At 43.3% G+C, this 12,452-nt stretch overlaps 1 protein-coding gene across 7 annotated transcripts in view; it reads right to left on the reverse strand.

Moving 5' to 3' along the window:
* Positions 1–12,452, reverse strand: part of LOC308060601 (uncharacterized protein) — a 134,190-nt gene that overhangs the window by 53,464 nt on the left and 68,274 nt on the right. For all 7 annotated transcript variants that reach the window (XM_080379511.1, XM_080379515.1, XM_080379514.1 and 4 more), the window contains one exon: positions 11,214–11,375. In XM_080379511.1, coding sequence (XP_080235637.1) covers positions 11,214–11,375 — 162 coding nt within the window. The remainder of the gene's footprint in view (positions 1–11,213; positions 11,376–12,452) is intronic.

Here is a 12,452-nt window from a genome sequence, read left to right on the forward strand (position 1 = left end):
TGCGATGGAAACAAAAGGTCTGTATTGCACTTCTTAACATACAGCGCATGGAGGATAAGCTAAAAATACACTTAATTATTTCACTACTTTTTTTCAGTTACTTCCACTTTCCCTAGTGAAAGACCACCGAGTATACTTAAAATCACAGTACAGGCAGACTCTGCTCTTAGGTGTTATAGTTGTAGATATACAATATACACATATACAACGTCACAGCTTTGAGCCTGTGTGTTTGTGTATGTACCTATGAATATCTTTCTTAATTTCCGTATGTATACACATGTATAGGTGTGTATACGCTGAGCATTCATAGCGGACGAGGTATTTACGTCATCTGTGGTGAAAGAAGACATCTACCGAGATCGGTGAAACTGTGTAACATACAGCTGCTGGGTATGTCGCATGTGTGCACACCTTCAAATTGTTCAAATTGTCTCCTCATATCCCATATATGTGGTACATGTACAAACCCATAAACAGACATTCAAATATAAACGTACCTTTGTAAAGATGGTTACTGTGGTTTTCTTTGTTGTTCAATTTTTTTTAATTTTGGCTCACTGAGATGGGTTTCTAAACAGCTTTGCTGAAATAATGAAGACTTTGACAATGTTTTTGGAGGCAAATGAATAAAACAGTAATTACCTTGGCCAAAAAAAAATAGCACAATAAAAAGAATAAAGCAAGCAATAATGGTCTACATTTAAGAAATGGGAGGGAGAAGGAACTCAAGTTTGTTATTTAATCATGACATGCTCTTTTCATATTTTATTTGTAAGGCTCTGAATGCTCTTTTCTTTCTATACCAGTGAGCTCATTACTTTAATTCCTCATAGATTTCTCTGAACAATTTTTGCTAAGTAAAAACACAATGTAATTCTTCAATGGCTGTAACAGTAAGAAGCTGCTCAAATTAACGATCAATAAAAACTACAGAAAAATTCTGTATGAAAATAAATAAATAAAGGAGAAGATGGGAAATGCTTGCAATTAGACAGGATGAAAAATCTAAAAAGAAATTAAATTTAGTTGTAATACATTTCCCATTCTTTTCTTCATGAAAATTACTACTGAAGTGGGTTTTTTTCTGTAATTTAAATGTTAAGCTGCCAGATGTGTGTCTCATGCTTGAAGAGTTGAAGCTTTGCATTATTTAGCATATTAAGATTCACAGAATTTAAAAAAGGGCTCCTTTATTGCCTGGAGGTTCTAATTAAGTAAACCTTAGCCTGGTACATTTAAAACTTGCAATACAAGAGATTTTGCTTCCTCTTTTTTTCTCTGTAGCCAAGTCTCTTCAATATAATAAATATAGAAAATACTTAGGATGATATAATTTTTCTTTGGCTTGAGGAATTAAACCTATCTATTATTTTAAGAAGTTTTTAATAGAGGCCAGCAATCAGAAAGACATTTAAAGACTCCAATCTACTTTTTAATCATAGGAGTTGCTCTTAGTTAGTGGGGAAAATGTGTCTTATAAAACTGAGCTATGTAGAAATTGTTTCTTCCACATGCTCCAAACAAAGCAGTTGTGAAAAACAAGAATCACACAGTTCTTTATTATTAAATTGCATTTTACTTTTTTATAACTTTTTATAATTGACCACAGAAAACTAATAAAGCATTAATTAGCTGCACTATCAGCAATTTGTTCATTGAAGGAGCTGGGATGACTGCATCAGAAACTGTAATAACATAGAAACTCCTTTGACATACAGTACCCATAAATCATACTTCAAATACAGTTATTTTTGCCATTTTAGAAAATGTCAAAGGTGTCAACTTTGTCCAGATATAGCACTTAGCAGTGACTATTTTAGTAAATTGACTCAAAATACATTCTGTTCCCTGACAGGGCAACATAATACCATTCATGATAAAAATGAACAATTTGAGGAGGAGAAAATAGCACCAAGCAAAAATGATCAAAGACAGGTATCATAGCCATGATAAAAGTACAATAGCAAGTGTAAACTTTCTGACAATAGGTTTATTTGGAAGTCAACACACACATGCATAAGAGTAGGAAAATGTGAGTATGCCAGAGCCTGGAAAAAGATAATAAAATTCTTAATCCAGTGCTATAAATCTGTGATCAGGAATTAATAAATCCAGCAGAATAGTTTTAATGCTGTACATTTGTATAAGAAAAATTGGGAAAAATGGGTGGTGTTTTTTCCCCAGCATTGTGAAATGGACGTGGTAAGAGTAATGCCTGAATCTGGGAAAGTGTGGTGAGATGGAGTTTGCTTCCAGACCTTGACAGCCCTCAGAGCAGTCTTATTTCTTGGTGATATTAAGTCCAAACAAAACAACTTAGATGCTACACAGCTCACACCTGGTAGGGGATACAAAGAAAGTGTCACCTGCACCAAGTCCCCGAGTTCAGCTGAGACCTGCATTTTTAAAACTGCATGGAAAGAGTCTGGAAACTAAAATGTTAGTGTTAATCTGTTGCCTCTCTCAGCATCAGCCTTCTTGGGCCAGTAGTTGAGAGCAATAGTAGGACCTTTAGTAATGGACAGTATGTCTTACTACTTCTTAATCCTTGTAGAGTGTAACATAACCATTTTTATCCTCTGCATTCAGTCTGGAAGTTATCCTCTTTGGTTACGTCTTCTGTAACAAATACTGTGGCGCAACAGGAATGGATCTGTAGAATGAAACCAGCAATTCGAAGGACACCACTAAACACTGGGGACCCCACTATTTGTTGAAGAGTTTATGTCAGACTGGCTCTAGTCTGGCAGCTCTGGGGGAGGTGAGGAGGTTGGGGACTATCAGGGGGTGCAAGACAGAGGACAGACCGCTGGAATGGCACCTCACCTTCCTGAGAGAGGCTCAACAGGCAGGCAGGACATACGGTACAGAGGATCTCTGTCCTCTCTCCACCTGGCTGAACACAGTAACTTGAGGGACAGGGGGTCATGGTGACAAGTTCCTGCGTGGCACAGCAGGTTGTCCCCTCTGTGCCCACCCCACCTGCCCTTGCGTAACAGCTGTGAGGCTTTACAAGTGGAACCGAACAACAAGGACAATGGTTCATCTACCACGGAGGTGTCGCCACTACCCCCTGCATCAAAACTGCTTCCATAAAGTAAAAAAGATTCATTGTCACAGGAGCCTCCCTTCTGAAAGGAACAAGAGGCTCGATATGCAGAGTGGACCCACTTCTCAGGGCAGTCTGCTGCCTCCCTGGGGCCCAGGCTAAAGGTGGGAAGGGAAAGCTTCCTACCCTGGTACGGCCCGCAGATTATTACCCATTACTGATTTTTCAGGTAGGCAGCGATGAACTTGCAGCAAGAAGTCTGAGGGCAATCAAGGGGGACTTCCAGGCCTTGGGATGGCTGGTTAAGGGATCAGGAGCACAAGTGGTGTTCTCCTCTATCCTTTCAGCCGCAGGCAATGGTGAGGGAAACAACAGGCAGAGCCAGCAGATCAATACCTGGCTCCGAGCCTGGTGTCACCGGCAGAATTTTGGGGTTTTTGATCACGGGTCAGTTTACATGACACCAGGCTTGCTGGCAACATGCAAGGTACACCTGTCTGAAAGCGGGAAAAGGATTCATGCACAGGAGCTAGCAGGGCTCACTGAAAGAGCTTTAAACTGGGTTGGAAGGGGGAAAGGGATAAAACCAGGCTCGCTAGAGATCAGCCTAGGGGCAGCACAGCAATGTTTGAGGGACAATGCACTGGTGAGGTCTTTCAGTCTCAGTGGAGGTAGAGGTTGGAGATCCATGTGGCAGCAGAGAAGCTGAGGGTATTGATGTGTTAGAAACCATGGAAGCACCTGAGAACAATCACCTAGGAATTAGGGCTTTCCTCCCCAAAAAGGTGGTGGCACCCATAGAGCATCTACACCAATGCACGCAGCATGGGCAACAAACAGGAGGAGCTAGAAGCCATTGCACAGCAGGAAAACCATGACACAGTTGCCATCACAGAAACATGATGGGATGGCTCACACAACTGGAATGTTGCAACAGATGGCTAAAAATTCTTCAGAAGGGACAGCCAAGGAAGGAGAGGCTGTGGAGTAACCCTGTATGTATGTATGTGGTAGCCCGTAACAGTATGGAGCTGTTGAATGTCTAGAGTTTAATGATGGCGATGATGGGATTCAGTGTTTATGGGAAGGATCAGGGGGAAGGCAACAAAGCAGGTATCATGGTTGGAGTCTATTATAGACCACCCAACCAGGATGAAGAGGCAGATAAAATATTATATAAGCAGCTGGGAGGAGTCTCACCATCACTAGCCCTTGTTCTCGGGGGTACTTCAACTTACCAGATGTCTGCTGGAAACACAATACAACAGAGAGGAAACAGTCTAGAAAGTTCCCAGAGCGTGTGGAAGAACTTCCTGACACAGCTGGTCAGTGAGCCGACGAGGGAAGGCGCTGGCTAGGCCTGTTGTTTGTGAACAGAGGACTCGTGGGTGATGTGATGGCTGGAGGCTGCCTTGGGCACAGCGATCACGAAATGACAGGTTTCCATCGCCAGAGAAGTGAGGGGGGTCAGCAGAACCGCTGCCTTGGACTCCCTGAGGGCAGACTTCAGCCTGTTTAGGAACCTGGTTGAGAGCCTCCCTTGGGAGGCAGTCCTGGAGGAAAAAGGAGTCCAGGAGGACTGGACATTCTTCAGGAAGGCAATCTGAAAGACACAGGAGCAGGCCACCCCCATGTGTCAAAAGATGAGCTAGGAATATAAGGAGAGTTTATGACCTTTGGAAGAAGGGGCAGGCCACTCAGGAGGACTAGAAAGAAATAATGAGGTTATGCAGAAAGAAAATCAGAAGGGCCAGAGCCCCACTAGAACTTAATCTGGCTACTGCTGTAAAAGACAATAAAAAATGTTTCTATGAATACATTGGCAATAAAAGGAGGGCTAGGGAGAATCTCTATCCCTTATTAGATGAAGGGGGAACATGGTGACAAAGGATGAGGAAAAGGCTGAGGTACTAAACGCTGCCTTTGCCTCAGCCTTTAATATTAAGACCAGTTGTTCTCTGAGTACTCAGCCCCCTGAGCTGGGACACAGGGACAGGGAACAGAATGAAGCCTCCACAATCCAAGGGGGAATGGTCAGCAACCTGCTACACCACTTAGAGCCACAAAAGTCTACGGGGCTGGATTGGATCACCCAAGGGTACTGAGGGAGCTGGTTGAAGTGCTCACTGAGCCACTTTCCATCATTTACCAGCAGTCCTGGCTAACTGGGGGGGTCCCAGTTGACTGGAAGTTGGAAAATGCGATGTCCGTCTACAAGAAGGGCTGGAAGGAGGATGTGGGGAACTATAGGTCTGTCAGTCTGACCTCGGTGATAGGGTTGGTTATGGAGCAGGTCACCTTGAGTGCTATCACACAGCACATACAAGACAACCAGGTGATCAGGCCCAGTCACCAAGGGTTTCTGAAAGGCAGGTCCTGCTTGACAAACCTGATCTCCGTGACAAGGCGACCTGCTTAGTGGGTGAGGGAAAGGCTGTGGATGTTATCTACTTAGACTTTAGTAAAGCTTTTGACACCACCTCCCACAGCATTCTCCTGGAGAAAGTGGCTGCTCATGGCTTGGGCAGGTGTGTTCTTCGCTGGGTAAAATACTTCCCGTATGGGTGAGCCCAAAGAGTGGTAGTGAATGGAGTGACATCCATTTGGCAGCCAGTCACAAGTGGTGTTCCCCAGGGCTCCATGCTGGGGCCAGTTATGCTCAATATCTTTATCAATGACCTGCATGCGGGGATTGAGTGCACCCCCAGTAAGGTTGCAGATGACACCAAGTTGTGGGGGAGCATTGATGTGCTGGAGGGCAGGAGGCTCTGCAGAAGGATCTGGGCAGGCTGGACTGACGGTCCAAGGCAAATTGCATAAAGCTTAACAAGGCTTGGTGCTGGGTCCTGCACTTGGGTCACAACAGCCCCCCGCAGCGCTGCGGGCTGGGGGCAGAGCAGCTGGAAAGCTGCCCAGTGGGAAAGTGCCTGGGGGGGGCGGTCAGCAGGTGGCTGGGCATGAGCCCCCAGCGTGCCCAGGTGGCCAAGGGGGCCAGCAGCACCCTGGCTGGTGTCAGCAATAGTGTGGCCAGCAGGACCCGGGCAGTGCCCGTCCCCTGTGCTGGGCACTGGTGAGGCCGCACCTCAAACCCTGGGTGCAGTTTTGGGCCCCTCACTACAAGGAAGACATTGAGGTGCTGGAGAGTGTCCAGAGCCAGGCAGGGGCTGGGGAAGGGGCTGGGGCACAGATGGGGAGTGGCTGGGGGAACTGGGGGTGTTTAGTCTGGAGATGAGGGGGCTCATGGGGGACGTCACTCTCTAAAACTGCCTGAGAGGAGGCTGTAGCGAGGTGGGTGTTGGTCTCTTATCCCAAGTAACAAGCAACAGGACAAGAGGAAAAGGCCTCAAGTTGGGCCAGGGGAGGTTTAGATCGGATATTAGGAAAAATTCTTCACCGAAAGGGCTGTCAAGCTCTGGTACAGGCAGCCCAGGGAAGCGGTTGAGTCACAATCCCTGGAGGCGTTTAAAAGACGTGTAGGTGTGGTGCTGAGGGACATGGCTTAGTGGTGAATTTAGCAGTGCTAGGTTTATGGTTGGACTCGATCTTAAAGGCCTTTTCCAACCTAAACGATTCTATAATTTGAGTGGTGCCATCCAGCAGTAGGGTAGCAGACAAAGAAATCACCAGCTTGATTAGATTACAGCACAGAAACAGAAAATAACATGAAAATCCTATCTGGACTCCCTCCCTAGTAATACCCTGGCCTGTGGGAAATCAAACAGCACGGTGAGAGTCAGAAAAGAAAAGAGTTTGGATTACGTGGATTGCACAACTGTAAGCAGGAGCTAAACTCGATCCTATCTGCAAGAATCAACACAATCTTTTACACAGTCCTGCTCAGAGGAGGAAAAGACCAGCAGAGAAAGAGAAGGTTCAGCTATCTGAGGCTCTACTTGTAAAAAAAGTGAAGGGCAAGAAATCTTCATTTAAAAACGTAACTTTGTTGCCTTTAAAGTGGCATCCATGAGGAACTACCAATGAGAATAGCTTTGGGGGTTTTGGTTTAGGTAATTATTTTTGCATCTGCATGTGACTGTTATGTAGAGGTAAACAGCATGTCAGAAGAATCTCACTGCAGTATAGTGAGAAATATTGCATGGAAGGGTCACCCATTTTCATGAAATTGTTTCAGAAGTGGCTGTGAGCATAAATATAATCCTCTCAACACAACCATTTCTCACCTACACAAGTGTGTTTTAACAAACAAAAAACTTTTTCTCCAAAGGTAATGATAAAATTAGAATGAAGCTGTCTCTATGTTTGGTATTTTGATATAAAGGAGACATCTTAATATCTTTTTAATACATTTCTGAGTGTTATCTGCTAGTGTACTAACACCTCAGTTAGCCTGATGTCATTTTTGCTTAGGTGTTATTCTGAAGATTTGTTAAAACAGAAATGGTTTTTGATGTCATGAAAGGACACAATTCACTTCCCACACTTTTTCCACCGATGCAGAGAGGGGTTTGAAGTGAAGATGTTAAATAAGATTAATATTTAATATCTAATTTTCAGCATTCAGTTGATGTTAGAAGACAGACATTGAGTGAAAGAATCCTGAGCTGGAAGGTTTGAAAATCAGGGGCTAGAAATTTGTTCCGGGTGTGCCACAGAAAGGTGACAGAGCAGAGGGTTGAAGGAACCACAGAAGTGGTGTTAAACCCCAAAATGGGCAGAATGAAAGCTGCTTGTAACAGTCAGACTAACAATATTTGTGAGAAACATTTTACGTGTTTCCAGGGGGTTTACTGTGGTACATGCATAATTGGGGGCTTTGAAAAAAGAAATCAGGCTTCACATGGGAGGAAAGCTGTGAAGCAGCTGCCTGCTGGGATGAGCGTTGGTGGGGAGGAAAATGCAGGCACTGTTGAAGCACCAAATTAAACATCAGTTACAGTATAAATCCTGGTTTATATGTGGTTCTGCAGAAATTATCCAGGGTTTTAAAAATGAAGGTATTTCCCTCCCTAGTTCTGAGTGCAGATATTGAGTTTAATGGTTACATTACTGACAGTGTTCCATCACAGAAAATCTGTGCTTTAGTGATGTGCCTTTTGAAACCAAATTTTTGCATTAAATTAACATGTAATAGACTTAGCAAGTACCAGAAATTGAGCTCATCAAGTAAAACTTCTGTTGTCTTGTGAATAAAGATAATTATACAAAATATTTTTCACCTAATTCAAATCCATGGATGAAAGCCATTGGAGATCTGCTTGTAGTTCAGGTAGACTCCCTTCTATACACAACCTGTTTTTTAAAATCCTCAGTAGATTATAATATTATCTCTTAGAGTATACTGAGTCAGATCCTCTGATGATGCAAAACAATGCCCTTTGAATCTAACCTTGCTTTGATAAAAGTTTTAGTAATTCAATACCTTTCAAAATCAGGCCACTTCTGTAACTGCATTGTTTCAGGGTATTCATAAGGCACCCTCTTGAATTGAAAGCATGGACTCTAAAAATGCTTTGTTTGGTATTGGATCTCTGCCAAACTCCACATAACTAATTTGAATAAAAATTCAGCGTGGTAGTTTTAGACCTAGATAAGCAATAGTGATAGGGGTGGGGGGGAAAGAGTAGAAGGAATAGTTGTATACCTGCACAAATAATAACTGGGGTTTGAGAAAGGTGGAAACATCTACATGTGGGCAAGGAAAATAATTCAGCCAAAACTTTTAAAAGCTGCCAAAAGCAAATGTCAAATACCATTAAACGTTATTTGAAACAACTTTTGTTCATGCACATTTCTCATGTTTTAAATACTGTGAGTATTCTAAACTGCTTTGGACAACTAATGCTGGGCAAATGGATTAAATGTTCTTCAAAGCAGATTCCACTATGTAAAAGTTGGGCTAAACTAGGGCTGTGATTACATTCTGGGAAGGACCAACATCTAGAAAAGACATGATAATGAAGTGTTGGTCTTATTAGGATGTGTATTGAGAATCTTTGAAAGATTGGAAATTTTTATTGCTTTTTTCTGTAACGTGTTTAACCTTTTGTCACCAACACCATTAAACAAAAATTGACACCAGCTCTTTATTCTACTTCTTACACATCTATGATGGTCAACATCAATACTCAGCATTTATGGATCCTGAATAAGCACAATGCCATACTAGCTCCTACCTCTATTTTTGCCTGCTTAACATGACATATTCAAAAGATGTACCTGTAACAGCAGATGCATAGTCCTAGTCTTCTTGGGCAGTCAACAGAGAAGGACAGCTCCAAAGAAATGGTTTTTGAAATACATTTCATGGGTTGCTGTCCTGGTTTCAGCTGGGATAGAGTTAATTTTCTTCTTAGTAGCTAGCACAGTGCTGAGGTTTTGATTTGGTGTGAAAACAATACTGATAGCACACTGATGGTTTTAGTATAAACATTACCCAGCAACAACTAAGTCAAGGACTTTTCAGTTTCTTGGGCCTTGCCAGTGAGAGGGCTGGATGGGCACGGGAAACTGGGAGGAGACACAGCCAGGACAGCTGACCTGAGCTAGCCAAAGTGATATTCCATACTACATGATGTCATGCTGAGTGTATCAACTAGGGGTAGAAGAAGGAAGGTGGGGACATCCGGCATTATGGTGTTTGTCTTCCCGAGTAGCCATCATGCGTGATGGAGCCCGGCTGCCCTGGGGATGGCTGAACACCTGCCTGCCCATGGGAAGCAGTGGATGAATTCCTTGCTTTGCTTTGCTTGTGTGTGCAGCTTTTGCTTTACCTATTAAATTGTTCTTATCTCAACCCTTGAGTTTTACATCCCTTCCTGATTCTCCTCCCCATCCCTATGGGTGAGGGGGGAGTGAGCGAGTGGCTGCATGGTACTTGGTTGACAGCCAGGGTTAAACCACAACAGTTGCTGTAAAAGGAAAGCTAGCACGCCAATTAGCTTCAAATCAGCATCCAAAATTCTACTGCATAATTTCAGGCAGCCCACAGACTTGAAGACGACTACAAACTACTGTTTACATAGATAAGAAGCAGCTATCAGACCTCAGGTTACTATCTCTTACTTAGTATTTCTCAGTTCAATGTCTAAACATGACTTACAGCCTCCTGGTACCGAAGGAGAGTCACTCTCTCCTTTCAAAAGAAGGAATTAATTTCTTTTCACTCGCACTTTCAGCTCTCTCTACACACTGGTTGAGGGAGTGAGAATTGCCCTTTCCCTTAAAATGAAAGCTGACCCTCACCTGGTTTGTGGTGGCCGTGAGAGTCAGGAGCAATGGGCACAGTTGTAGATCTCAGGTCAGCTCCCAGTACCCTCTCCACTGCCTCAGCTACTCAATCTGCCTGTTCATCCTAAACATCCATAAAGTGACCAGGGGTCTTGGCTCAGCCAGGGCACATGCATGGGTGCGGGTATGAAGGGGAGTGCAGGCAGCAGCAGTTTCTGTGCTTGCACAGTTATTTTCCTTTTGCGAGATGGAAAGCACAATTCACTACCCAGGTTACTAAGTGGGGGTGGCTGTCTGTAACGTTGGTACCTTCAGATCCCTGTGCGATGATGAATCTGCCTCTGGCTATCGTGGTGGCATCTGAGTTTAGGAGAGGACCTAGGGCTTGCGTTAATTCTCAGACTTAAAAAATAACATAAAATAGAAAGAACCACACAGTTCAACTTGCAAGGCTTTGCCTTCAAAAGAAACCCCACATCCCAAAAGTTAATGCTACCTGATGTTAATACAGGCAAACACTCTTATGTAATTTAGCTCAGCACAATTAACAAAGGATATTGCTATTAACATGTTGCAGGAAGAAAAAATACTTCCCAAGCACCTAACAGCAACATGTTGTGATCCATGGATATAAATGACCAAATAAAATGAAAGGATGTAAAAATGTCACGGAAACACCAGCCATAATCTAACGTTGTCAGTGCACTCCACACACACCTTGTAATTACTAACACATTTAGCCTACAAATACTTCTTAGACAGGGGAGCCCACCATTTCTGTACCTTTTCACCTAAGCTGCTTTTGATCCCTCACAATTGATTTAAACTTCTCCATCGCTTCCTTTGCCTAGTGAAATAATGAAGAGATGGTATCACAAGCAAGGGGGAAGGGAGATGGAGGTATTTACACACACGCCAAGCAGATCTATTTGCAAACTTTCAGTAAATTAAATAATGCAATAAAAGTCCTAACCTGCTGGAAGCATTTTAAGCTCGTCTCTTTTCCTCCCAGCTTCTTCTGACACACACGCTTCTCCTCCTTTCGCAGTATTAAACTGCTTTTCCACTTCCTTTACAACAGTGGGAATACTTCCCTTATGGGTGTCAGGATCTTTCGGGGAGGTCAGAGGTTGCCCTGCAGAGGAAATGACAAGCTGTGAAATGTAAAAGAACAATTCCTTCCACATGTTTCCTTGCTCCAGGAGCAGTAAGGGGTTGTCGGCTTAGCATCACGACGGGCTGGGCCAGGCCTTTGCCTAGCAGTCCTGTCAAAACTAATTTACAATTAAAGACCTGCGCAACTGTTTAAAGCTTTACAACTCTGGCGAGTCTCAAGGACTGCCGAAGCCAAGTGGTACAAACCAACCTTATTTTTAACAGCCAGGCAGGCAGACAGAAAGAAGACAGACTGAAAAATGCTCTGAATTGTACAGTAACCAGATAATCTGTATACCTGAAAATGGTCCTTCTGTATAACATTAATTTCTGCTATAAGCTCATAGTTTGGGAACTGAAAACATTTCAGCTGTTCTAACTTTTCTTCTGGTTGATGCATAGGGCACATGAGCCATGTACTGCAGTTAGACAGTAAAACTTCTAGGGGGAGGGAAAAATAAAGTTTAGGAAAAAAATGAGCTATTTGTTCATTGTACGAAAATAAGTGTCCTTAAAACCTTTTCAGACAGCCTAGTTGCTTTTTTCTTTACACTCCCAAAGTACAGTACAGCAGGGAGGAATGAGGAACAAGCAGAGTTTCTGGAAAGACAACATTACAGACACATAGGAAATTTGTATGGAAGTATTTAGTCCAAAGGCAGCTGAGGTAGTGGGAGTCTTTCTACATGACAAACCTACCCAGCAAAGCAGCAGCAGCAAACACTTCTGCTAGCCCAGATACTGAGAGCAGTGTAATCATGCTAACACATCACTGTACCCAAGCTAATATAGCCTGTGTCACAGCCCTACTACAGCGAGATCATCCTGCTGCTGGGACCAAACTAGCCTGGCTACCTTTGAACACTTTTCTTGAAAATCTTGCCTCGTTAACACCTCTCCTCCAACACAGCCAGGCTAAGCAGAACTCCCGTCTGGATTTCACACTGTACTTCTTGGGATAACTTCTGCTTAAAGAGATGTACAATTGGTCATGCCTATTTAGGTACAGGTAGTGATTTCTGCTGTAATTTGAGCAAAAACTGCACACACAGCTTGC

This window comes from Falco punctatus (assembly GCF_963210335.1).
Source record: "Falco punctatus genome assembly, chromosome: 3".
Lineage (NCBI taxonomy): Eukaryota > Metazoa > Chordata > Aves > Falconiformes > Falconidae > Falco > Falco punctatus.